Below are 23747 nucleotides of genomic sequence, written 5' to 3' on the forward strand. Positions count from 1 at the left end.
TATCTATCATATCTTATCTTTTATCTTATCTTGATGTTTTGTCAATGTACCTAGTTTTGTCTTCTTGTATTTATTTCCATAGATTTATTTAGATGAAAACAGATTTCATCCTTGCATCTTTATTAGCTCCAATTAAATACATGTTGATGATATATTTTAATGTATATAATATGTTACTGTACCATATAAACACATTTGGATGTGATTTGATTATACATAATTGTATAATTGCTCCTGTTCAAACTATCCTTCTAAGTCTTGGTCATATATTAGTGAACTAAAGAAAAGAAAATAGCGACTACGCATCTCTTTGTAGACAATAAAGACTGATGTGAATGGAAGCTATAGCAGGACAGGAGAGACCTGAGGCTCATATAGGTATTCATGTGCATGTATGCATGTGTGTGCATGTACTGAGCTCCTGAGTTCTTGTCAGCCCTATAAACATCCCAAAACCCCCTAAAAATCTCTGAAGCCTCCCAGTGAGCCGTGGCTTTCTTGTGAGTTTTCCACATTAACGGTAAAGAATGATAATCCCTTGAAGTAGATGGCAGGAAGAGTATTTAGTTTATTGGGACTATAGGGAGAATATGGCATAGGCTATCTATCTGTGTGCGTGTGTGTGTGTGTGTGTGTGTGTGTGTGTGTGTTTGAAGAGTGTGTGGGCAAAGACAGACAGGCACTGGAATTTGGAATCTGCAGCAGCATATTTTTATTAGTTGGGCAGCACCGTTGTCCTGTCCTAGCATGCTTTGTGTGTGTGTGTGTGTGTGTGTGTGTGTGTGTGTGTGTGTGTGTGTGTGTGGAGAGAGAGAGCAGAAAATCACATGTGGCACAAGCTTTCATTGTTCATGTTGGGTGTTTTGTATCAGGTCCTATAGAGAGAAACTTTGCTGGCAGGCCTGCATTCAAACATTAAAATGTTTTGCACATGTGCTCGTGCGCATGTGCCTTACAGTGTTATAATGTGTAAGTACCGGTGCGTGCGTGCGTGCAGATAGACACCACACAGTCCCTTAAATCACTCACTTAAATAATGATGCTATTAGTGACACGCGCGGTAATTATGTTCCTGTGCAGCCCCCACGAGCCTCAACCAGGAGTCTCCGGGGAGGGAGGGGTCACCCCGGAGGAGAGAGGGGGGTGAGGAGGAGGAGGAGGAGGAGGAGGAGGGAAGAGAAAGTGAGGAAAGTTCTCTGCGGGTGAAGGAGGAAAGACCTTTTGATAGATTTGTTTTGTCCGCTTGTCTTCCTTCTTCATCCGTCCATCCAGGAGGAAGCAGTGAGAGCAGGAGCGTATACGGGCTGCTCAATGTCATTGATCACCAATTAAATCAGCCTTTACGCACGCGCGCTCTTAATTGCCAGCTGTTGGAGCGCAAGCTGAGACGGACGCACGGGCGCGAAGCGGCAGTTCCTAGAGCTCTCGAGTGCAGTGCCGGGGCTCGTGTGACTGCAGGTGTCCAGGGGGAGCCACGAGGGAACAATTTGCCGCCGTTATCGATAGCTTCAAATGCAATATGATGGATCGATGGAGCTCAGTGCGCGAGACGTGGCTGCTGTTGCTGCTCGTCACGGTGTTTTACACCTCAAGGGCAGGTAGGCTGAAATATCCAGGACTTTTTATTTGTTCGTCTTTGTTCACATAATTGTAATTGTAAATTAATTAGTCAGTGCTTCCTCTGTTCTTCCCTCTCTCTCTCTCTCTCTCTCTCTCTCTCCTCCTCTGACTGTCACATCACAGTCACCACCTGCCCCTCAGGCCCTCCTGAGCCAAGTTTAAAAGTCATCCTTAATTCATCTTTTAACATCATCTTAATCCAGTCCAGCAAACACACTCACTGTTTGTGCATCTAGACTTTTTTTGGTTTGGTGATGTGAACTTGATTTGTCAGAGATGGCTCAGTTTCTAAAAACACCTCCACCTCCATCTGAAAAATGGCTCCTAGTCATTTCCACTTAACTTCCAGAAAAATAGGCTCGGGTCTCCACTTTGACAGGTGTCTTTGTCATGTCAGGTCGTGCAGGTTTAAAGCTTATTGAACTGAACTTGTTCTGGGCTCCTTGAGCCCACTGCACATTTGCTAGACAGTTGAAAGGTCTATATGTCTAGACTTGTTCTTCCATACCTGCTGCATCAGTCTGTTATCTCATACAGCAGCATACAGGATATTTAAGCTGTACAGCTGGGTAATGGGGAACAGACTGAGGCAAATTAAAGTGAGCTGTGCTGAACTTTACTGGGAACGCTTGGATACGTATAGCAGCCCCTGGAGCTGCACTGGAAACACGCGAGGAGGGTGGTTTAGGGCCTGGGGTCATGATGTCTATCAGGTCAAGTGCAAGTGGCATCAATGTGTTTTATAGAGGTCTATGATGTTTTATCCTCCAATTACAGAAAATGACACCATAAAAACTACAGTAAGTACTCCCTTATGAGGTAACAAACCTTTGAGGAACCATGATGAAACACTAAGAACCTGACATTTTGTCGGTTCTAACTGCTTTATCCTGTTTAACTTGGGCCTTCAAGGGTAATTCCACCAATTTTACCCATTAAAGTGTGCCCACAGGTCTTGTGGAGCACGACTGCACATGTGAAAAAAGTAGTACAACACCTTGTGTGACTCCAGAGGAAGCTGCAGGTAATCTGAGAAATTAGCTAACTCAGTGGCTAAATTACATTGTGGGTAATGTAGGCACCAGGTTTTGAGAAGCAGTCCACTGGTCTAGCATTGCACTCCAATAACACTGTTGGACTCATTATGGACAGTTTGAAAACAAATGATCAAAATCGATATGGTAGAACCAGAGATATTGCACTCTGCTTCCTGTTGCCTACATTACCCACAATGCAACTTCGCCACGGAGTGACATCATTTGAGACAATGTATCAGATTATACCACTTTATTGATATACACAGTTGTACTCCCCAAGACCTGCGAACACACTTTAATGTGTAAAATTGGTGGAGTTACCCTTGAAGCAACAAGGCAGATCAGATGAGCAAAGTTTTTCCAGTTGAGCCTTTATTTTTTCGCCAAACATCACACGTATTGTTGAACTTTAAAGTTCATACTTGACCTTGAAAACAGTGGTTGACAAAACAGTCTCACCTCATGGCTCATTTCGAAGATGTTGTCAAGCTTTTTTGATCTTCATCAGAAGATTAAGTTGCCAGTTTTCCTGGAATTGAAGATGCTTTAATTTGCATTTTTTCTGAGCACTTTAAGGACTTCTCTTCCATGTTAAGTCAAACAGAAGCTGAGAGTTAGAAGGGATTATCGATTCCAATGGAGCCAGCAGTCAGTTAACTGAGCTTGGCACAAAGACTTGAAATGGGCAAACAGCCTGGTTCTGTCCAACTGTAACAAAATCAGCCTACCAACACCTCTAAACATCACACAATCACATTGTATGTCTTGTTTGTTTGAAGTTGTGGTGTCCCGGTCAAATGCAGTAACTTCCTGGAATCATGAGGTTGCTAGGCAACTCTCAGCGTCAATGAGAGTATTTCCCAAAATGTCAAACTTTTCCTTTAAAAGTTTATTCTTGACCTCGGAAACAACACTGATAACATCAGCTGATAAAGATAATGGCGTTTGAGATGAGGTTGTTTAATCAGTCACATACGATTTCCTCATCAGCTTTACAAGCCCACCACATCAACAGTTCTCAAGTCATTTCAAGCACTCAGAAAAACCAAGAAAAACTCTTTAAAAACTCAAGGCTGAGCCACACATCCCTCATATCCTTCACCTTCATTAAATCTGTTGTTTTCTTCATTTAATGGCTTTTATTTGCAAGTCAGCATCCACCAGCTTTATGCAGGACAGCCTCAGTAATTCACAGTGAAAGAGTCAGCGTGCAGGTGACTTGGCAGAGACTCCACCATGTTGCCTCCACCTGCTCTGTCTGAGAAGATGCTGAGAAAGCGAAAAAGTATTTATGTTATGTCCCAATAGCTTTTAAATCATTATTAACTACCTGGCTTAGTGTTGAGGATTAAAAGAAAACTTGCCTGCCAGGTGCGTTTTATAGGTTATTTGATCATGTTTCAGGGATATATTAAGAAACAAAGACTTAGAATAATTAACACAAAGTCAAAACAGACGTTTTTAGACTTTGTTGCAGTATTATTATCCACATTTATCATGTTATAACACTCAGACATTCTGACTCAAACCTCACTGTCTGTGAAGGTCATTACTGAAGTGACTAATGTGAACTCTGGACCTTTAGGGTCATCTGGGAAAATAGGGTCAGGCTGTGAACCCTGTTGCACCTGGCGGTCAGAGACGTCGTCCTTGTAAATCAGATTTTATTTGTAAATAACCCTCCTTGTAGAGAGAAGCACACAGACAGAAAAACAAACGTATGCACACACTCCCACATGCATACACACAGTAAAATATTTGCTTCTCACAGTCCTCTCCAGCTGCAAACTGTTTCATAACACACATTATGAAACTGTCTACAGTCTACAGTTACATACGTCACTTTTGATTTTTGGCCTGCTGTCAAATAGGGTCACACACCTGGCTGTCAGCAAGCTGGGTTTGAATTATGATCATAGTTACCTGAGCAATGTGGCCAAGTTACGGTCAAGCATGTCATAGTCTGGCCTAAGGTGCTTCAGTGTCTTACCTGGCTCACTGTCAGCACGTAACGTATGTGTTCAGGTAGCTGTAAGCCTGACCCTCGCTATTTATTGCTTTTGAGATATTCAAGGTATTCGATACTCAAGTCTCGAGTCTGAAAATCACCTGGTTACCAATGTAATGAAGCTGAATCCACATGTCTTTAGTTGAAAGCCTTCCTGCTATATTCTGAGCTGTGTTGATGCAGGAAAATAATTAAAAAAATAGAATCAGCATGCAGTTTCATGAGAAATTTAGACTTGGTTTAAGATCTGCACCCTGTATCTGGTGCGGCTCTAAGCCAAGTCGACACGTGAAGTATCTGTAAGTAGGAGATACCCGCCTCCGATGTGTGTTGCTTATATTTCTTTTTGTCAGGCCTCGACAGCAAAGCTTTCCATTTTAACCTTAGCAGAACATTAAAGATAAAAAAAAAATCTGTTGCCACCTGCATGGGTCTGCATACAAATGGTTGAACATTTAAAAAAATGGTCACACCCCTTTCAATAACATAAAACCAGGTGTCTTTGATCAGACAGATGATGGGAAACACCTGCTGTGACATCACAGATTGGGATATGGCCAGAAGCACAACAGTAGTAGTTTTCTACCGCATGTGACTCAGAGTGGAAATATCCATATTTAGCAACGCTAGCAGCTTCAGGTCCTCTTAAAGATTTGAGAGTTGTAATCACTTATTCACTGTATTTTATTTTTTTATGCCAATGATTAAATGTTACCGTGCTAACATGGTAAGCTAAGATAGTGAATATATTACAGTAGCTTGTTAACATAGCTAAATCAAGATGTTGAAGTCTTGTTTCAACATTTTTGGCCTTTTTATCCCCAATTTGGACTTTTGCTTTCATCCTTTGTCACTCAGGTTATGTTCAGACTTCCAGTCTAGACAGCAAAAAAACCCACATGAAATACGATTTTTGCAAACCCACATTTGGAGGTGGTTTGAGATGCGATTCAAATCAGATTTCTACAAATGCGTCTCGGTCCAGATGCTCTGGCCACTCATGTAGGATTTCAAAGTGTCTTTTGTCCAGACTCAAGTCCTAGTCCAGACTTGTGGAAGTGCATCGCTTCAGCAAGGGCTGAGCAGAATCAATGCTGCTGCTAGGAGAGCGGTGTGGAAGACCAAAGAGAAAACAACCATCCGAATTAACTTGTCTGCTCCATGAGTTGACAATGTGATTGTTTGGAGAGTGAGATGAATGCTAGTATTCAAAATACTAACAAAAAGCTTCACCACATGGCCATGATGTGTGCAGAGGTTCACAAGTTTCCAGGTTCCTAATGAATGTTTTCCCACATGTTTAAAAGAAAGTTTAAACTTAGACCAGTGGACTAGTCTAAAAGTAACGAAACACTCAGAAGCTTAAACATTTTATCAAAAGTATCACGTCTCTAACATCTCTGTTATAACAGGTGTTTGTTTTTTTTATATAACAATGTACAACAAGGATGTCATGACATTTCAGTGCACTTTATATTAATATGTAATATAAATGTGCACATTAATAATAATAACATTAACAATTAATACTAATAAGTTCAACTAACTTTCGTATCTGGTGCTGACTAATGAGGAAAGCAACGTTTAACCAGCTAATTGACTAATCATGTTTCCATACAGGTGCTCTGACCAACCAGTAGGAGTTGCTTGGGCAAATAACATGAACATGATTCCTCAGCAGCTTCCGGCTTTCAAACGCTACCAGATATACCTGGTATCTAGCTCAGCTTTTAATTTTTTTGCTGATGAAGACTGAAAGTTAAAAACTCTGAAGAACTTCAGTCAGAGAAACTTGAGTTGCTTGAAACGGACAACCAAGATGGAGGCACCACTAGCAGGTATATGACCCACGTTGTGGTGGAGGTGGTGGTCAAGTGCTTTACCCCTACTTCCTTAAAGATTAATATTTGTGAATTAAGGTGTTAATGGTGCTTTTGTTTGTCAGAGCTGTTGGTCCTCATATAGTTTTACAACTAGCTATATTCACCAGAGCTACAGCCAAGCTGCCAAGCTGCAGCCTGTTTCTAATAAATCGCTTCCAAGATACATTGGATACTTAAATAACTTCAAGGACACAATGAGGGCAGAATCTGAGATGGAGATTCTGTCAAGAGACAAAAAAGACATAAAAAAGTCCAAAATTAGATATAACTCAATAATTGAATGAATTGTTCTCTCTATATAATTAATTAATGTATCATTGTGTCCGTTCATGCACCCCTGTGTGTCCAGGAGCATCCTGAGAGACAGAGAGACTGTATCCGTGTGTGTCCTTGTATGATTACCAAAGAACAAAATGCAGGTGAAAGAAAACAACAGCCATCTGCTGCTTGTGTCTGATCTATTGTCAGGTTGTACTGGAGCATAGGGGGGATAAGGCATCCCTCTCAACTAAACAAAACAACATGTGTGGAGTTGCCTGCACTAATGATAGGTTTGGAAAAGTTTTTGCAATGGTTCTTGTAATAGAAAACTTGAGCTGAGTTGTTTGAATTAGGTTTTCTGGTCCATTAGACCAATTCCTGAAGGCGCTTCTCAGAACACACATTCGGAACAGAATTGTCAGTCTGATGCAATGAAGACAAAAGATTGGGGCTGTAAAAGTGTGTAGACATGACTGTAATTGGATGTTTGCCATGGTTGTGTTATGATTCAGTGACTACAATGTTTTAGTTCAGAGTGTTTAATGTGTTTTGATGGAAAAAGCAGTAAAACCCATGAACACAAACAACTTCCTGATTTAGCTCTTTAAAGCAATGAAACCACCTTGTTGATATCTATTGATTTATATGAGAAGTAAGTTGTTGAGTACAATTTTTACAACAGTTACACTTCTGTAACTCACATTCGTAGGTCTTCATTAGCAATTTTTTGAAGGGTAAAATGGCCGTCTATTAGTCAGTGTGTTTCACAGAATTACCCCTACAATCTCTTGATGTATTGACATGACATTTTGGCACAGGCGTTAATGGTCCAGAGAGTCTGAAGCCTAATGACTTTTGTCACCTGATTTTTCATCTCGTGGCACCGTGAGGTTGATATTTGTATCTATTAAATGAAATGAATTAACTACTCAACTAATGAATAGATTGCCATGAAATTTGGTAGAGACGCGCATTGCACAGGAAAAAAAGGAAATGGCTTTGGTGATACCTTAACTTACCTTAACGTGCACAGTTGCCACCAGTAGCCTAAAACCTAAAATTTATCATACACTTTGCATTCTAGCAGAGCTGGTCTGTGTGCCATAAATGTGTCTTATGTCAGAAATAAGGTCATTCTTTGTTCTCTGAAATCAAAGTCCCTGAATGATGCAACACCCAACAATAACAGAGCACAGAGCCACAAAAAGCAACGTGTAGCTGTCGGAGAAGCCCGGTGACTGACAAATATTGACGTAGTCTTTGATCTGTGCTTGAGAGGAACAATGATTTTGTTGGAATGGATATGTGAAACCCTTCGTTGTTCAGTCGGATCAAGAGGAGAGAAGATTTTGAATGAGATGTCATAATGATGTTTCTTTTTGACACGAGTGCCACAGAGTCTTAGAATTTCTGTCTGTCTGCTCACGTATTATTCCCTCGCTCCATCACTGATGTTAAGGTCTCACCTAAATAGATGCATGTGTGTGTATGTGTGTATGGTATGCACAGTGTATGTGTGTATCAGACAGCAGGAGAGCCTATCCAGTGTGTTTCTTTGATCAGAGCCAGCTGAACTGGGAGGAAAGAAAACATATGGTCGCTTCCATCCTATTCTACCCTCTGCACTCGTTCTCCCTCTCGTCTCTTCTCCTCTCTGGTTTTCATCTCCCTCTTTTTATCTTTCTCTTGGTTGTGTCTCTGAGGAGGGCCGTGTCAGAGATGTTTGAGAAAAACAGCTAAAGGAGAAAGAGGTAAAAGAGGTGCAGGACCGTAATAACATGCTCCTGGGGCAAATCCTGTGTGGGGGATTTGAACCCTGGTGTGGTGTGTGTGTGTGTGTCAGTCTATCTGTCTGTGTTTTGTTGCAGTTTAGGAGGCTCGACTAAACATTAGTTCTTGTTTCTGCAAAAGGCGTGTTATTGCATTCTTTGCCGTTACTGAGTTAATGACAGACTAATCACAAACATACATACAACCACACTTGTGCACAAAAACATTACCCATTCTTCATACACACACACACACACACACACACACACACACATACACACAAACACAGACACACATCTGGTTTCCAGAAAATCCAATATGGTGTCCTTTAAGTTGTCTGTTTGCGTGTGTATGTATCAGTGTGTTGTTCGTACCTGTGCGTCCGTTTCGCTGCCCCACACACTGGTGTGTCCTGTATGTAACAGAAATGGATCTTGGCTAACAGACAATGACCTCCACTTACACTTCACCACCTCGAAATAAGTTTGACTAACAGGTCTGGACTGGCCATCTGGAGCACCGGGAAAATTCCTGGTCGCCTGGTCAGCTGATTGGCCCGGAGTGTCAGGCATTCTTTTAAAACATAGCAGAAGAAGTAGCCTAGCTTTTAGCACAAACACAACCTCATGTTTACATTGCTATGTTTCATCCTCTGATTGGTTCAGCTGTAAGGAAAATACACACACATTAAAGTGTGTTTACAGGTGTTGGGGAGACGAATGCATGTGTGAAAAAGTAGTATAAAGCCCTTTCTGCATTGAGAGAGAGAATCAGGATTGAATCATACCCAGAACAAGTAGGGGGCAACATATCACTTGAGCACACAGCTAACTGCTGGGAAGTATATAGCTGCCATTAGCTCAGTTAGCTGTGCAGCTAGCGGAAGTGTCGGTGTTTACATCACTGGCACAGGGGCTTTGGACCAAGACGAGCCAGGGCAAGTTGGTTAGCATGCCAACTTCAGATATTTTTGCAACACAAAACACACAGATCATTGCAATTGTTTTCTCATTCTGTTTATAATTTTAGTTATTTTTAAAAATATTGTAAACTGAAATTCTTTCAACATTTGTGGAAAAAGGAGATGCATATGTATGGAAATGATACTGATAATGGTGCCTCTCTTCTGTCTGGTGGAGGTATCTTCAGTTACTCAGAGCTACCAGAGCAAGTCCAGTCAGAGCTCTGAGGAAGTGCCAGGTGCATTGGATGTTATTTGGAGCAGCTTGTGTATCTAGCAATAAAACTAAAAGATATGTCGGTAGCATAACCGGTAAACACGGTTTAAGTATATGCGATCTGTTGTTTTTGGCCGTGGCTAACAATAAAATTATTATTTTATTGTCAGCCTTGTTGGCTAACCTGGCAGTTTGTTTAAAACCTGTCTGAATGCTGTCTGTCTGTCTCTCTGTCTGTCTATCTATCTATCTATCTATCTATCTATCTATCTATCTATCTATCTATCTCTCTGTCTATTTTAATGTTGTAGTTAAATAGTTCCTTCTTGTTGTGGATTTTTCTCTTCAAACTACAGTCGCTCTGCTTTATGTTGAGGCTTACATTTGACAAGTTCTGCATGTGTGTGCATGTTGATCATGGTGCCCCTCTCACCAAAGTTTAGAGCCTCAGGTTAACAGCAGCAACTGATGGAGACCAGAACACACTGGTGTGTGTACAGCACGTTCTATGTACCCTGTGTGTGTGTGTGTGTGTGTGTGTGAGAGAGAGAGAGAGAGAGAGAGAGAGAGAGAGAGAGATGATCTGCTTCCCTGTGTGTATCTTGTGGATGTTGTTTTGTGCTTGTACATACTAAGGCATCAACAGTTTAGGGAAACATTGCCTGTTGTGTTAAAGGGCAGATAGAGTAAGAGCAAAGTTTCCATGTCTCGTCTTGTCCTCTGCTGCGTTCAGATGTCAGTGCTGCCGATCATTTGTTGGTATGTATGACTTAAACCCCTCTTCTTGTACGCACTGCTTATGAGTGTCAGGAGAGGTGTCGCCTTCAGTCTAATCGTCGCTCTAACATGTGTTATCACCAGGAGCTACCTTGTAGCCTAAGAAAAGCATGTTAACAGCTAGTCATGCTAACATTTGACTAGAAAAGAGAAACAGAGCCCAGACACACCAAACCAACAGTGATGAAGGTTGACTGTCGCTGCAAACCGACAAGACTACAGCTGACAGTCAACTGTTTAAGAGGAAATACATGTCCATACCACCAGTTAGCAGTAGTCTGTAGGGACTGCGAATATAAAAACCGTTGTTATGATAAAGCAATGTTTTTTGACACTGCTCTTCTAATTAAGAAAATGGCTGATAAAAAGTTGCAAATGGCACTAGTGAAGAAGCGGAGGCAAAAAATCAGGAGAAATCGCGCTAAATTGTTCAAATCATGAATACTGCAGCGACAGGCCGAAGGGGCTTTACCTTTTTCTTGTTTAATTTATCTTCTTGTGCAATGATTCGTTTAGCTAAAGAGCCAATCAGAGTGACTTTTCTCACTGCCGGGCTCAAATTCTACACGCTCAGTTGGACAAAAAACGGCTGACAGCTGCAGACAAGTAGCAACAGTGCAGGACACACTGCAATCACTAGGACTGCTGATGCTGACGGCCCAGACACTGTGGAGGCCCTTAGATGGGAAGATTGATGCCGCTCACATGTCTGTACAATAAATATGAAGCTGCAGTTTATTAGCTTAGCTTGGCATATGCACTGGAGGCAGGGGGGAAACAGCTTGTTTCAACCACAGAAGGCATCCTCAAACTGTGCCACAGAATTGAATCAACACACCAAACATCTCTGTGTTGTAACTGTTGTATAGCATTACACTGCACAGGTGTTTCTATTTTTGTGGTCACTCAGACTATGTTTTGAATTGTGCATTAGATCATCAACACTGAAGCTGCGGTGACCAATCGGCGCAGAATCACTGTAAACAAAACTCCAGAATGTCAGCTTTTTGATTTTATCCCGTATAAAGCAACTTCAAGCTACAAGTTTTAATTGCACGGTAATTACTAAGTGTATCACTTAATTACATGATGCCCTGCACATGGAAATTACGAGCAGACAGAGTGCCAGGAGGCAGGCTGGCAGACAGGCAGATGGACAAACAGACGGACAAACCGAAAAAATGGGCGACAAATACATCTGGCACTCAGACTTAGACATTATGCCAACCTCTTGTGAGCATGCACATGCACGTGTGTGCACGTGTGTGTTGAAAGGTGTACGGCAGATGGAGGGTTTACGTAAGCCCCTGAAATACGTGTGAAAAGAAGCCATTCCAGTAGAGGCATGCCCTCCTCTCCTCTCCTCTCCTCTCCCCTACCACCTATTATTTCCTCTTCTCTGCTGTTTCACGTTCAGTATGTTGCATATTTCTGTCCCCCTGTCGTCTTTTAGATCCCATCTTTTCCTGCTTAGTCCATCTCACAGATCTCTGTGACCATTGTGTCCACAGCGTTCAAAGGAATGTGTGCATATGCAAAGTATTATTGCTTAAACTACAACTCTGGCTGCATCTTCTCTTTTGCTTTGTGTGTGTGTGTGTGTGTGTGTGTGTGCTCTCGGGCTGAATCATTGTCAGAGCACATGTATTTTTTATTGCCCCCTGGTGTCAGTCTTTGTTGTGTGTTGCAGACTCTTGTTACAGTGCCAAGATCGCAATTGTTTTATTACCACACCAAGCTTCTGCAACAAGTATGTGTCCTAGAAAGAGAGAGAGAGAGAGAGAAAACAAGAGAGGGAGTAAATGGTCTGACTGATAAAGAATTTCATGAGTTTGTTTATAAGGTTTCTTAATTATAGGGCCGGCATCACCCACATGTCCCAGAGGTAACATAAGGACTTCGGTAACGTCACACAAAAACAAACAGTGTATATTTGGAGACAATAGTTAGTGTGGGTATTTATACCATTGCAAAAGAAAATCCTTCCTTTCATTGGCTTGTTAATTACTTTGTCTGTTGTTAGGTGCTGCGCAGGAAATGGGTAGTGGTTAGTTAGTTTAGTTTATTAGAGCTTTTTTGATGAGAAAGACTGTTTGCTGGGCTGGAAAAGAGGTTGATAAGAGCTTTTTGAACTAAAAGAGGCTTAAAATCTCCATGGAGGGTTTGATTCCTTCTTAATGTACATTAAATTGATTGGTGCAGCTTTTAAAACAAGTATAACAGCACCAATCAAATGTAGTTTTTGTCCACCACTGTTCTAAATCAGTGGGCAAGTATGTTAAACTAAAGGTAACCATAGCAGCAGTACGTCTGCTTCAAGTTAGCAATAAACTCTGTAGAAAAGCATTGTTTCATGTGGTAAGTGACCATCATATGAGATAATGTCAATCAGGTTTTAATCGAGTCTTTTTTGCCCTCATGACTCCACCATCCCACCACTGCTGCTGGGATTCTGAGTCACAAACACTTAACAATACATGCAATCTGAACTGAACAGCGGCACCCGGCATGAATGAAGCACAACATAAATGAATTTAACAAAAGTAGAAGAGTCTTTAAGAAGGCACCTAAAGTCTTATCCAACTGTAATAACAAAATGAATTTAAATATAGATGGTGGACTGTTTAAATGATACTTTGGCAAGTAATTTTCCCTTACGGTTTCACTCAAACAAAACGGGATTCTCACCTCCCAGACAGTTGTCATTACAAAGGTTACAGACCCGCTGATTCTTATCCAAGCCCTTATTTCTTCTCTATACTTTGGTTCCACCCAGACATCTTCCCTGTGTCATATCCCTCAGTTAAACGAAAAGTCAGCTGGTGAAAAAGCTTTGTCTGTGCCCAAGTCAAAATTATGGACCTTCCTCCCCACTGTAAATTATCTCAGCCCAACGATATCATTAAGAAGCAATTTAAAACATAGTTTTACTCATTAGCATCATCTTATTTCTTATATACATGAGTGTGTCTGGTCAAAGCAGCTCTCTTGTTTTTCTTTGTTTTCTGCGTTTTTACATACGGTCACTGCTTCTGATGTGGTGTTTTAAAGCTCCCACAGGTGCTTTGTAAAAGTGGGATGGGGTGAGAGGGCTGGCCAAGGAAGCGTGCCTTAAGGCTCTTTCAGGACAGGAAGCAGGGAACTCAGTGGCAGCAGAAAATGAAGGAGGATGTAGTGTGACCATGTCAGATGTCTCCCACTTGCTTCTTGAAGCAGAGCAAATCCCTGTGCTCACCAGAGTGTGATTCTGGAGAGACCTGTGCAGGTCACTTTGGGGTCTGAAAGGATAATAAATTTGGCTTTTTTCTTTTGGAAGCTTATAACTTGAATGAAGTGCTCTGTGCACGCATGGATAGCCTCACAAATTACAGGGTAATTCCAGTATTCTTAAACCTGGGCCCTATATTTACATATTTTGGTGTGTAAATGATTCGTCGTTGTTGTGTGATGTTGTGCTGTGCTTCATGTACTCCCGTCTATCATTGCTGTGGGATGATGTGTGCAAAGCTGATGTGCAGTGTTGTGAAAAAGAACATCCCCCTGGGGACAATAAAGTCTCACTAACTAACTAGTTTACCTTTAGGAACTGCCAGCAAGGATTCATTTCCAAACTCATGGCTAACGTTTTAACTGATTTTGACAATCTAGATGAGGCAACAACTTTAACAACCTTTAAGGTACTCGTGAGGTGAACCCCCTTATGAACTACAGAAGAATAGCTGATCATCAGAGCCACCCATCATCTCAGTCATACTGTTTCTTGTCTCTTTGCAGCCGATCCTATTGATGTCCTGAAGGTCCTGGAGCTGTCAGAGGACATGGAGGGCGTGTCGTTGGAGGCAGGACTGTGCACCAGCAGGGAGGGACGAGAGGAGACGGACCTCTCCTACAAGATCGACAAGAAGATTCAACTGAGCGCGCCCACCAAGCAACTCTTCCCTTGTATGTTTTAATTTAAATATCTGTGGGCTTCTTTGACACAGTGCATAATAACGTAACTGTATGAATGTATTTTTTCATTGAGAGCCTTCGCTCTAATATGTGTGTTCCTTCCAGATTCGCCTTTCCCGATGAATTTCTCAGTGATGACAACAGTCAGAGCTGTGAAAAGCTCTCAGGTCTTTCTCCTCTCGCTGTACGACTCACAGGTACATCAGGATTTTGGAACCTAACTTTCACTCATCGTTCTGAAATATTTAACAACTCTGTATCACTTTTATCCACCATATTAACATATAAGACTGACCTTGAGCAAAAGCTAACTCCCTTGAGATGCTTCAGCAGAATGGATGCTGAAATTTGTGAAAGACTAATGTTGCAATGTCTTCAGTGAGAGTGCACGAGTACCCGAGTAGTGCCATTTTTCCCAGCATCCCTCTTTGCTTTCGTCCTACGTGTCTCTCAGGGCACACAGCAGCTGGGTTTGGAGATTGGCCGTTCTCCTGTCTTCCTCTATGAGGACCATGAGGGTCAGCCACCTCCAGAACTTTACCCCACCTTCAGGAAGATCAACCTGGCTGATGGCAAGTGGGTAACTTCACACACAGAGACACCCATACACACACATTCAATACACATAACCTTTTATTATTTTGCTGGATTCTAAAAACACAAAACCTTTTTTCGAAAATTGAATTTCTTCTTCTCTGCTTCCTGCCAGGTGGCACAGAGTAGCCTACAGTGTGGAGGGCCAGTCAGTGACTCTGTACCTGGACTGTGTCAAACTGGACACCCTGGACTTGCTCAGAGGTTTCGACCCCCACATCAGCACTGATGGGGTCACTGTGTTTGGGACACGACTGCTGGACGAAGGCGTGTTTGAGGTAGGACTATGAGTGTGTGCATTGTCTGTGCCTGTGTGTGTGTGTGTCTGTCAGATGATGTGAGTGGAGGTGAAACTCACATGCACATCGCACTTATCAAAGGGTAAGAACCAACATCATCACCTCCATGTCAACTCATTTGGGTTTAATTAAAACCAAAGACTTGGCAAAGATTACAAAGAATGGGAAGAGTTCCTTGTGTGTGGTAAGGAAGTGTCTTTGCTTGTTGCTGCTTGTTTGATTTCTACATCAAATGGTGACAAATGAATAGACAGAGAGGCTAGTCTCCCTTTACTGCCCTCCAGTGGCTGTGAGGATGTACTGCAGCTTTTCCACTACCCTAAGGATGGATTTGAATGCATTCTCACATAAAACCTCTGACAAATAATTAGGCCAGTAGATGCAGTTGAATACGTATCTTCTCTGACTGCTGCCCTGCTAAAAAAATTTTGAAAAATCCCCTTAAAATCTGTCACTGTGTAAAACCTTTAATGAGTTCTGTTTCTGTTATGTCCTCAACACTGTGAGGCCATTTTGACAGATCTCAAATGTGAACTATGACCTTTGTTTTTCAGTCCATTGTCAGGTGGTCCATCTGTTTAACTGAGCAACTCCCTTCCCATGTTTGGCTTGGACTCCCTACCATGTGTGTGGCTGTGCAAAATAGGTTGAGAGAGAGAAAGAGTTTGTGTCTTGCCTGTGGACTTAATGTGCTGGCGCCACTTGAGATTGAAGCTCTGGAGACGATTAAGTGCATAGCAACGATAAAAACCAGCCTGTTAAGCCACTTTGATCTGACTAAATGAACACATACAGTCAAAGATAAAGACACAGGAGACAGATGACAGGTCATTCGTATAATTAATGGCATATTGTACAGTGAAGACCAGTGATGACATCCGTAATGTGATGCCACTTCATGTGGTGATCATATGGTTTCACTTACGTAGAGTCACAGATTTGTGTGTGTTTGTGTGTGTGTGTTTTTATTGTGACACAGGGAGACATCCAGCAGCTGCTTATCGTCGATGACCCCAGAGCGGCAGAGACCTACTGTCAGGACTACATCCCAGACTGTTATGCGCCTTTGCCTTACAACACCATATTAACAGAGGCTGAGGAGGTAAGTCCTCTTCTAATAGCCAATCACAGAGGGAAGATAGAGATACTTAAACCACGTGGAAAAGTCTCTGTTAAAGTCCACATGGCCCATTCCCCACATAACACACGCCGCAAGACATCTCAGGTGCTGAATGTTGTAAATCCCAACTGTCACTTTAACGGTAAAGGAGCCCCCGAGGTTTCATTTAGTAAGAGGAAAACTATTACAGGTATTTATGGACAGTTTGGAAGGCAGATATGACAACAAGATGAATGGTTTAATTATTTTCAGCCATGTATATACATTAGATAATCCTCTGGGTAACATAAATTTAAACATTACTGTGGGCTGTGAAGAAACATTCACTGCATGCTGAGTTAAACCCCCGTCACACTAGACAAAAATCCCACTAACATCTGCCGTTTGTCTTCAGTGGGGAAGGGTACAGTCTACATTTATACCTGATCAAATAATTCTGCAGTAGTCAGGGGTGTTTATCATCTCCAGCTCTGATTGTAAGTGATGGGAACATGAGTCACGGAAATCAAAGATTAACCAACGTAACATTGTCACTGGCCTCCGTGCTGCTTTTTAATGTTGCTTGTTTTCCAGCACGTTTGTGGCGTTAAAATGACACAACAGGAAACAGAACTGTGTAAAACTGTAAACATATAATCAGATGTTTAGCTCAACACTGTTTGAATATAAATTGCAGATCGTATTGACAGGCAAACGCTAACATCTAACCACTAGTTGCAGTTTGAGATGCCTCCAGTTGTTAATTTCCTTCCTGTTGATGCAACATTTCCACTTTAAAATGAAGTTATACACCTTTAAAGGCTCCTAGTGTCTACTTAGCTCTCTCCCTCTCTCTCTTTTACTTATTTTTTCTTCTTCTCTTTATCCCTCGCTCTTCACAGTAAGACACACTACATGGTTTTGTGATCCAATACACTTTTCCAGGTTCTCTGTGCCAATGCTCCACACTCCTGGGAAAGGTTTCAAATCCTTTTCCGCTGCTGCTGTTTGATTCATCATCTGGCTTATAGCTCAAAACACTCCAGGAATCCTGTTTTTTTTTGTGTGTTCAGTTTTTTTATTGCAACATCACCAAAAATGCAATAAGGATGATGAAGCCAACGGAAAACATGGAATTTGAACTCAGATGAAGCCATCATGCTCGAACAGGCAATCCTGAAGGAGCTAAGCTAAAAATACTACATTGTAGCCGTGCCATGTATTGCATGTGCCCAGCATTTCTTGGCCTTTTCATGATATAATTCATGTAATGGAGCACTCAGCCAGACAGGACTACTAGAGGTAGTGAATCTCATATCTCAAAAGGCATCCATCATGTCAAAAAGTTACATTTCTGTTCATTTTATTATTTATTTTAATCGATTTTAATGTTCTATGTGAGCTCAAACAAAATGTTGTACAACATCACACATCGACTCTGTTTTGATTCTTTTACGGTCTTCAGGTGGAGAGAGCTCCTAAGAAACATGTTGTGGAGGAGTTTGAGGAGTTTGACTACAGTGACCTCTATGACGACATGTCTGTTTCCACGGTGACTGCAGGTCCCAATGTCACCGAGTATGAGGTGAGACTCAGCAGGGAGATCAGCAGCACGAGCTTGGCTCTGTGTCTCTCATTCTGTCTCTCATCATTCATCTTCGCGTGTGTTTTATTGAACAGATCGTAGAGTACGAAGACTATGACAACACAACAGACTACTACCACGTGAACGAGTATGAATATGAGGAAGAATACGACGAGCGCTACGGACCGGCCGAGAGAGAACGGGAGCTCTCGCTTACTGCAGAGGTACCATCCAAATGATCAGTTACACATAAAGGATAAAGGACATAAAACTAACCCTTTCATTCATCTACATTAATGCTGTTCATATGTCCATATCTATCTAGGATATACCAGAAAAAGGACAGAAAGGAGAGCCGAGCTTTTTTGGACCGGTGAGAAAAAACAAAACACCATTACACGTGCTTGATTTTGGTCCTCAAAATGTTTTGAACACCGACTGAAACGTGCTACCAGCATCGAGTCTCAAGAAGAAGAAAGGCATCAAACGTCTCGTGAAATTCTTAGTGTTGTTTACTTATTCTTTCATCAGATATTCCATCCATGTACTATTTTCACTCATTGTTTGCATGGTTGGTTGACTGGATAGTTCCTGATTTGGGAAAATAATTTAAGACATGGACAACAGTGATGAATCTGGAAGTTTTGCCTTTTTTTTTTAAATGAAAAAAAGTTTTTGTGTTCAATTATACAACTTGTATTAACGGTTACAGGTTAACCAAACACCTCAGAGAAAAAGTGAATTTATGTTAAATTTCTGCAGGGAACGCAGATAACAGGATCACATGGGCTTCCAGGACCGGAGGTTAGTAAACTTTGCTGCTCGACATCTGATTGAAACACATTTTTCTTCAGTATTTAGGTAAAAAAAAATGTACATGTGGGAAAGACAGACACAGATGTAGTTGCTTTAAATACAGAAATGTAATGCCATCAAATATTTTTTGTCCATGTGTGCAGGGAGAGGCAGGACCTTCTGGTATCACAGGACCAGTAGGACCTCGAGGAGACACCGGGGAGCCGGTGAGAACCATCCTCAGATTGCTGTGTGAGTGTCCACCACTTGTTGGCATCTCTCTATAACTGTCCTCCTCTCTCCTCTCAGGGCCCTCCAGGGCGACCAGGCCTTAACGGAGCTGATGGGATACCAGGCCCCCCAGGAAACATCATGCTCATACCGGTAATGGAGATGTTTCTGTGTCGCCTGAGGCCTTACAAGCTGCAGTGGGGTTGCTATGGCAGTTATTTGTACCTAATAACCCTTAACGGAGCCGCGGGGTGAATGGGAATGTGTGGATGTTGTAACTGAGAAATGGGCTTGCTCAGGATTGTTACATAAGTTTGTTTGGCTTCAGAAGTTAGACGATCACCTGCCCCTCACTTCACTTTCCAGATTGCATACCTGGAACACATATGATTTATGTACTGTAGGTGTCAAACTAAATATCAACCAAACATACAATTTAGCTCATCAATGAGGTCCTGGACGAATGTGTTTGGCCCAATGTTTGTTTCATATCAGTCAGCTGTGGTCAGAAGACACAATTTACTGATCTCCTGACTTAATTTGATGTTTACATCTGAGGTGATTGTGACAGTGATAACATATGATTCACAAAATAACACCATACTCCTCAAACCATTCATAAACCTGTCATTCCCTGTGGGGAATCACCTGCATGTTATGTTTCTCTGCTATGTTTTTCAGATTTTTCCTTTCACATGTCTGCACCTTTTTATGTATCAGTGTAATAGCAGTGCTACATATTGGCCACTAGGTGGGGTATTGAGTTTGACTGAAAAGCATCTTGTGCACGTGTGTGTCTCTGTGTGTGCAGTTCCAGTCAGGTGGTGATCCGAAGACAGGTACTGTGGTTTCTGCACAGGAGGCGCAGGCTCAGGCCATCCTGCAGCAGACCAAGGTATACAACATGTGAAATATTATAGTCACATTATAAACACACACGGAGCTATTATAGACCTACTGCAGTGTGTGTGTTGCTGTTTGACTCCCTCCTCCTCCTTCTGCCTCCTCCTGTAGCTGGCAATGAAGGGACCACCAGGGCCGCTCGGCCTCAGGGGTAGACCAGGACCACTGGTGAGTGAGATCCCATCATTTTGTAAATGTAAATGTGTATAGTCTGCTGTTTAATGTCATAGTGAATCAGGAGACATACAGGCGCAGGTGAAGGATAAATAATCTCCTGTATAGCTTCAACAATAAATCGATAAATTTGATTAATTGTCAATTACTAAATTAAACGCCGATTATGATAACCGATTAAACACAGTCATTTTTCAAGGAAAAATAGTCAAAATTCTCTGTTTCCAGCTTCCTAAATGTGGATATTTTCTGGTTTCTTTACTTCTCTATCACAATTAATTTAATGTTTTTAGGTTGAAGAGAAAGCAAGACATTTGAGGATGTCATCTTGATTGACATTTTTCAAAATGTTTTTTTCAAAAAAGGTTTTCCTTTCCCCTCTTCTTTCCCTTCAAGATTAAGTGGCTGGTCATGCTACTGTCACTCTACCAATTAGTAGAAAACATATGTTTCTTCAAGTAACGTAACAAGATTTTCTAAATACCCACGCAACCTGAACATTACTTAACATAAGTGATTAAACTGGTACTGTACTCGCTGACAATGTGAAAAAAATGTAGATTCACACAGTACGAAACAATCGTTTGGACAACTAAATATTCAAAGTTTTTCCTTCCCAGGGTGCACCAGGTCCCTCTGGGCTGAAGGGCAGCAGTGGAGACATGGGGCCAGCGGTAAGTCAGCTGGTTGTCATGGCAACACACTCACTTCTCTGTACAGAACCAATCACAGTGTTGGTTTACAATAATGTCCATGTAGAGACCCCCTGCGTCACGTAGCTTATAAACAATTTAATTTTCTTTTTTTACGATGATATTTATGAATGACAGTAGACAGATGGATAGGTCGGACCACCATGTTTGGCTATATCACTTGAAACATTACAGTTACTGCTGAAAATCACAAGAAGTTTGCAGATTTCACATACCTTGTAATGCAGATCAACAGCCACTTGTCTACCCGGAAGTGACCTCTTTATCACTGGGACTTCTTTGTTTTCTCTCCAGGGTCCTCAAGGACTGCAAGGTATCACAGGTCAGAACGGGCGAATTGGGAAAATGGTGAGACTCTTTACTGCAGTCTTGAGTCTAATCCGTTAATATGCTGTCATAGTCTTTTCTCGAACATTTACACTATGTCAATGAGTAATCTATCATTATCTGATTTTTTTTGTGTTGTGTGTGTTAATTAGGGACGAGCAGGTGAAGATGGGACCCGTGGTGCGATAGGAGAGACTGGAGGAAAGGTGAAGAGGAACTTATGTCACGGTCACACTGTTCACTCACTGACTGCTCTGTCTTCTTAAAATAGGAACTAACCCTCCTTGTCTTTCTCAGGGGGATAGAGGCTTTGACGGCTTGCCTGGTCTGCCGGGAAACAAAGGACATAAAGTGAGCTATCTGGCTGATTGAATGAGCAGATTTATCAGATAATTCATGACACTCATTGCCAACGTCCATGTATGTATTTTCTCAGGGGGACAGGGGTAAGCCAGGCCCTGTAGGTCCTGCAGGAGAGCCAGGAGAGAAGGTGAGAGGTATTCATGATGACATCGCTTTGTGTTTCTGCATGTTCAGGATGTATTAATGTTTGTGATTTTTCACAGGGCTCTGAGGGGCCATCTGGACCAAGAGGACAACCAGGCGATGCTGTGAGTGTCAATGCACAATCAAAACACACACACAATGTATATATTTGTATAGATAGAAGATCACATTTAAAATTAATGGAAGAGCGACATTTTTGGAAATATTGCTTGTTGCTTTCATGCTGAGAGTTAGATGAAGGGATTGATACCACTCTCATATCTGTGCATTAAATATGAAGCTACAATCATCAGTCGGTGAGCTTAGCTTATCATAAAGACTGCACACAGGGGAACAGTTAGCGTGGCTCTGTTCAAAGGTAATATTGATTTAACTGCTTAAGAGGACTGTGTCCAGTCTTTATGAAACGTTAAGCTCACTGGCTGCTGGCTGTAGCCTTACATTGCTTGAAATGACATGAGAAGTAGAAGTATTAGGGTACACACTCTCAATTACCTCCAATTATATCTCATTATATGTAACTGCGATGTGTATTTCAGGGTTCCAGAGGTCTGAATGGGCCCAGAGGTCGTCCTGGTCCACCCGGCCGGACTGTGAGTGTGAAATTTAAGTTTTGTGTAACTGTGTGCCAACATTCAGCCACACACATTAATCTCTACCCTTGACAACAGTAAAACCCATGAGATGCCAGTAATTATCTGCTATCTCGCCTCTGTGTTTATTAATGCAGATAAAAATTAGGCTCTTTCCCACCACCAACATAAATCCAGCTGTGGTGTCACTATCAGATGATACCTTAAGATAATATCTTATCACGATGTAACTGCAGATCTCCATTTGTTAACACGATGTTACCATATTCTTATCTCATCTGAGAAAATGACTCTCTCTCTCTGCCAAATACAAAAATTTTCAAACACCTCAAGCAGTCTCTCTCTAGTTTGCATAACTTAACAGTGTGTTTGCACTCGTCGAAAAACACACGTTTGCACTTACGACCATCTGATAGCACAGAGATGAAGCACTTCTTATTTAGTAAAAAAAATATATTTATATATTTGTGCCTGGTGTTGATTAATTGAGCGTGAAATGCCTCAAGCAAGGAGGTGGTAGAGCCAGAATCAACAAGGTGGCTCATAATTTTCTGTTTTATTTAGCTGGCCTCCCGAGAGACTCATCTAACAAGCCGGAGGAAAATTTCTAAATTAAAGAGAGTCAGCTGTGCAACCTCATTTTTAGCTTTTCTTTAGTCAGACTGGAAAAGAAAATGTGACACAAAAACCTGCAGCTAGAAAATAAAAACCATACAAGGGAATTAATAAATGCAGCATGCAGCTCCTTTTCTGTCCTATCATTATGTAATATCAAGCTCTTGTGCTTACCAAGATGTTTTTGATATACTGTAGAGGCCACACGAGTTTACTGAAGAACACAGGAGAAAAAACTAGTCCTGTTCACTAACTGTCTTCCTTCTCTCCTCACAGGGCATTCGAGGAATCGACGGGGTTCAAGGTTCAAAGGGAAACATAGTGAGTATAATGAAAAAACAGAATCAAAGTATGTTTTATTAACCAAGTGTGCACGCTTTCAAAGAACGTGTCTTGGCCTTTTTCCAATTAGATCACATATGTTAAAGTGACAAGTGCAAGAATGAGATGAGGAGCGTGCGACCAATAAGACAATAATATAACAGAGGAGAATGTAACGTGGTGTGTGGTCGATTTTGTTAATCCTGGAATGAAGCTGTTCATGTGTCTGCACAAAACTCTTCCCTTTACATAATTTCCTGTTCATCACAGGGACAACCAGGAGACATCGGAGCAACTGGACAACAAGGCAACCCTGGAATTGTGGTACGAGCAGAGAATAGACACTATAAATATATGTAACTCAACTGCACCAATGCATGCACAGAAATACTAATGGTTCATCTCTCCTACAGGGTTTTCCTGGTCCTCAGGGGTTAGTCGGGCATCCAGGAGAGAAGGTAAGACACTTGTAATTGGATTTTTGGTAAGTTCCTTATAATAAGCAT

The 23747-nt window shown here is 41.6% G+C and overlaps 1 protein-coding gene across 3 annotated transcripts in view; it reads left to right on the plus strand.

Moving 5' to 3' along the window:
- LOC311271490 (uncharacterized protein) overlaps positions 1-23747 on the plus strand; it is a 40716-nt gene that overhangs the window by 1597 nt on the left and 15372 nt on the right. The window contains exons 1-24 of one of the 3 annotated variants that reach the window (XM_084377185.1): positions 1293-1598; positions 14309-14476; positions 14591-14682; positions 14940-15061; positions 15195-15357; positions 16358-16480; positions 17943-18062; positions 18158-18286; positions 18388-18435; positions 18825-18866; positions 19022-19084; positions 19167-19241; positions 19900-19983; positions 20103-20159; positions 20786-20839; positions 21173-21226; positions 21358-21411; positions 21503-21556; positions 21642-21695; positions 21772-21816; positions 22252-22305; positions 23197-23241; positions 23512-23565; positions 23655-23699. In XM_084377185.1, coding sequence (XP_084233311.1) covers positions 1520-1598; positions 14309-14476; positions 14591-14682; positions 14940-15061; positions 15195-15357; positions 16358-16480; positions 17943-18062; positions 18158-18286; positions 18388-18435; positions 18825-18866; positions 19022-19084; positions 19167-19241; positions 19900-19983; positions 20103-20159; positions 20786-20839; positions 21173-21226; positions 21358-21411; positions 21503-21556; positions 21642-21695; positions 21772-21816; positions 22252-22305; positions 23197-23241; positions 23512-23565; positions 23655-23699 — 1878 coding nt within the window. In that variant the 5' untranslated portion in view covers positions 1293-1519. Of the gene's footprint in view, positions 1-1292; positions 1599-14305; positions 14477-14590; positions 14683-14939; positions 15062-15194; positions 15358-16357; positions 16481-17942; positions 18063-18157; positions 18287-18387; positions 18436-18824; positions 18867-19021; positions 19085-19166; positions 19242-19899; positions 19984-20102; positions 20160-20785; positions 20840-21172; positions 21227-21357; positions 21412-21502; positions 21557-21641; positions 21696-21771; positions 21817-22251; positions 22306-23196; positions 23242-23511; positions 23566-23654; positions 23700-23747 lie in introns of those variants that run through there. The other 2 variants (XM_084377186.1, XM_084377187.1) reach the window with 2 other exon arrangements.

The sequence above is a fragment of the Pagrus pagrus genome (assembly GCF_965226575.1).
Source record: "Pagrus pagrus genome assembly, chromosome: 2".
Lineage (NCBI taxonomy): Eukaryota > Metazoa > Chordata > Actinopteri > Spariformes > Sparidae > Pagrus > Pagrus pagrus.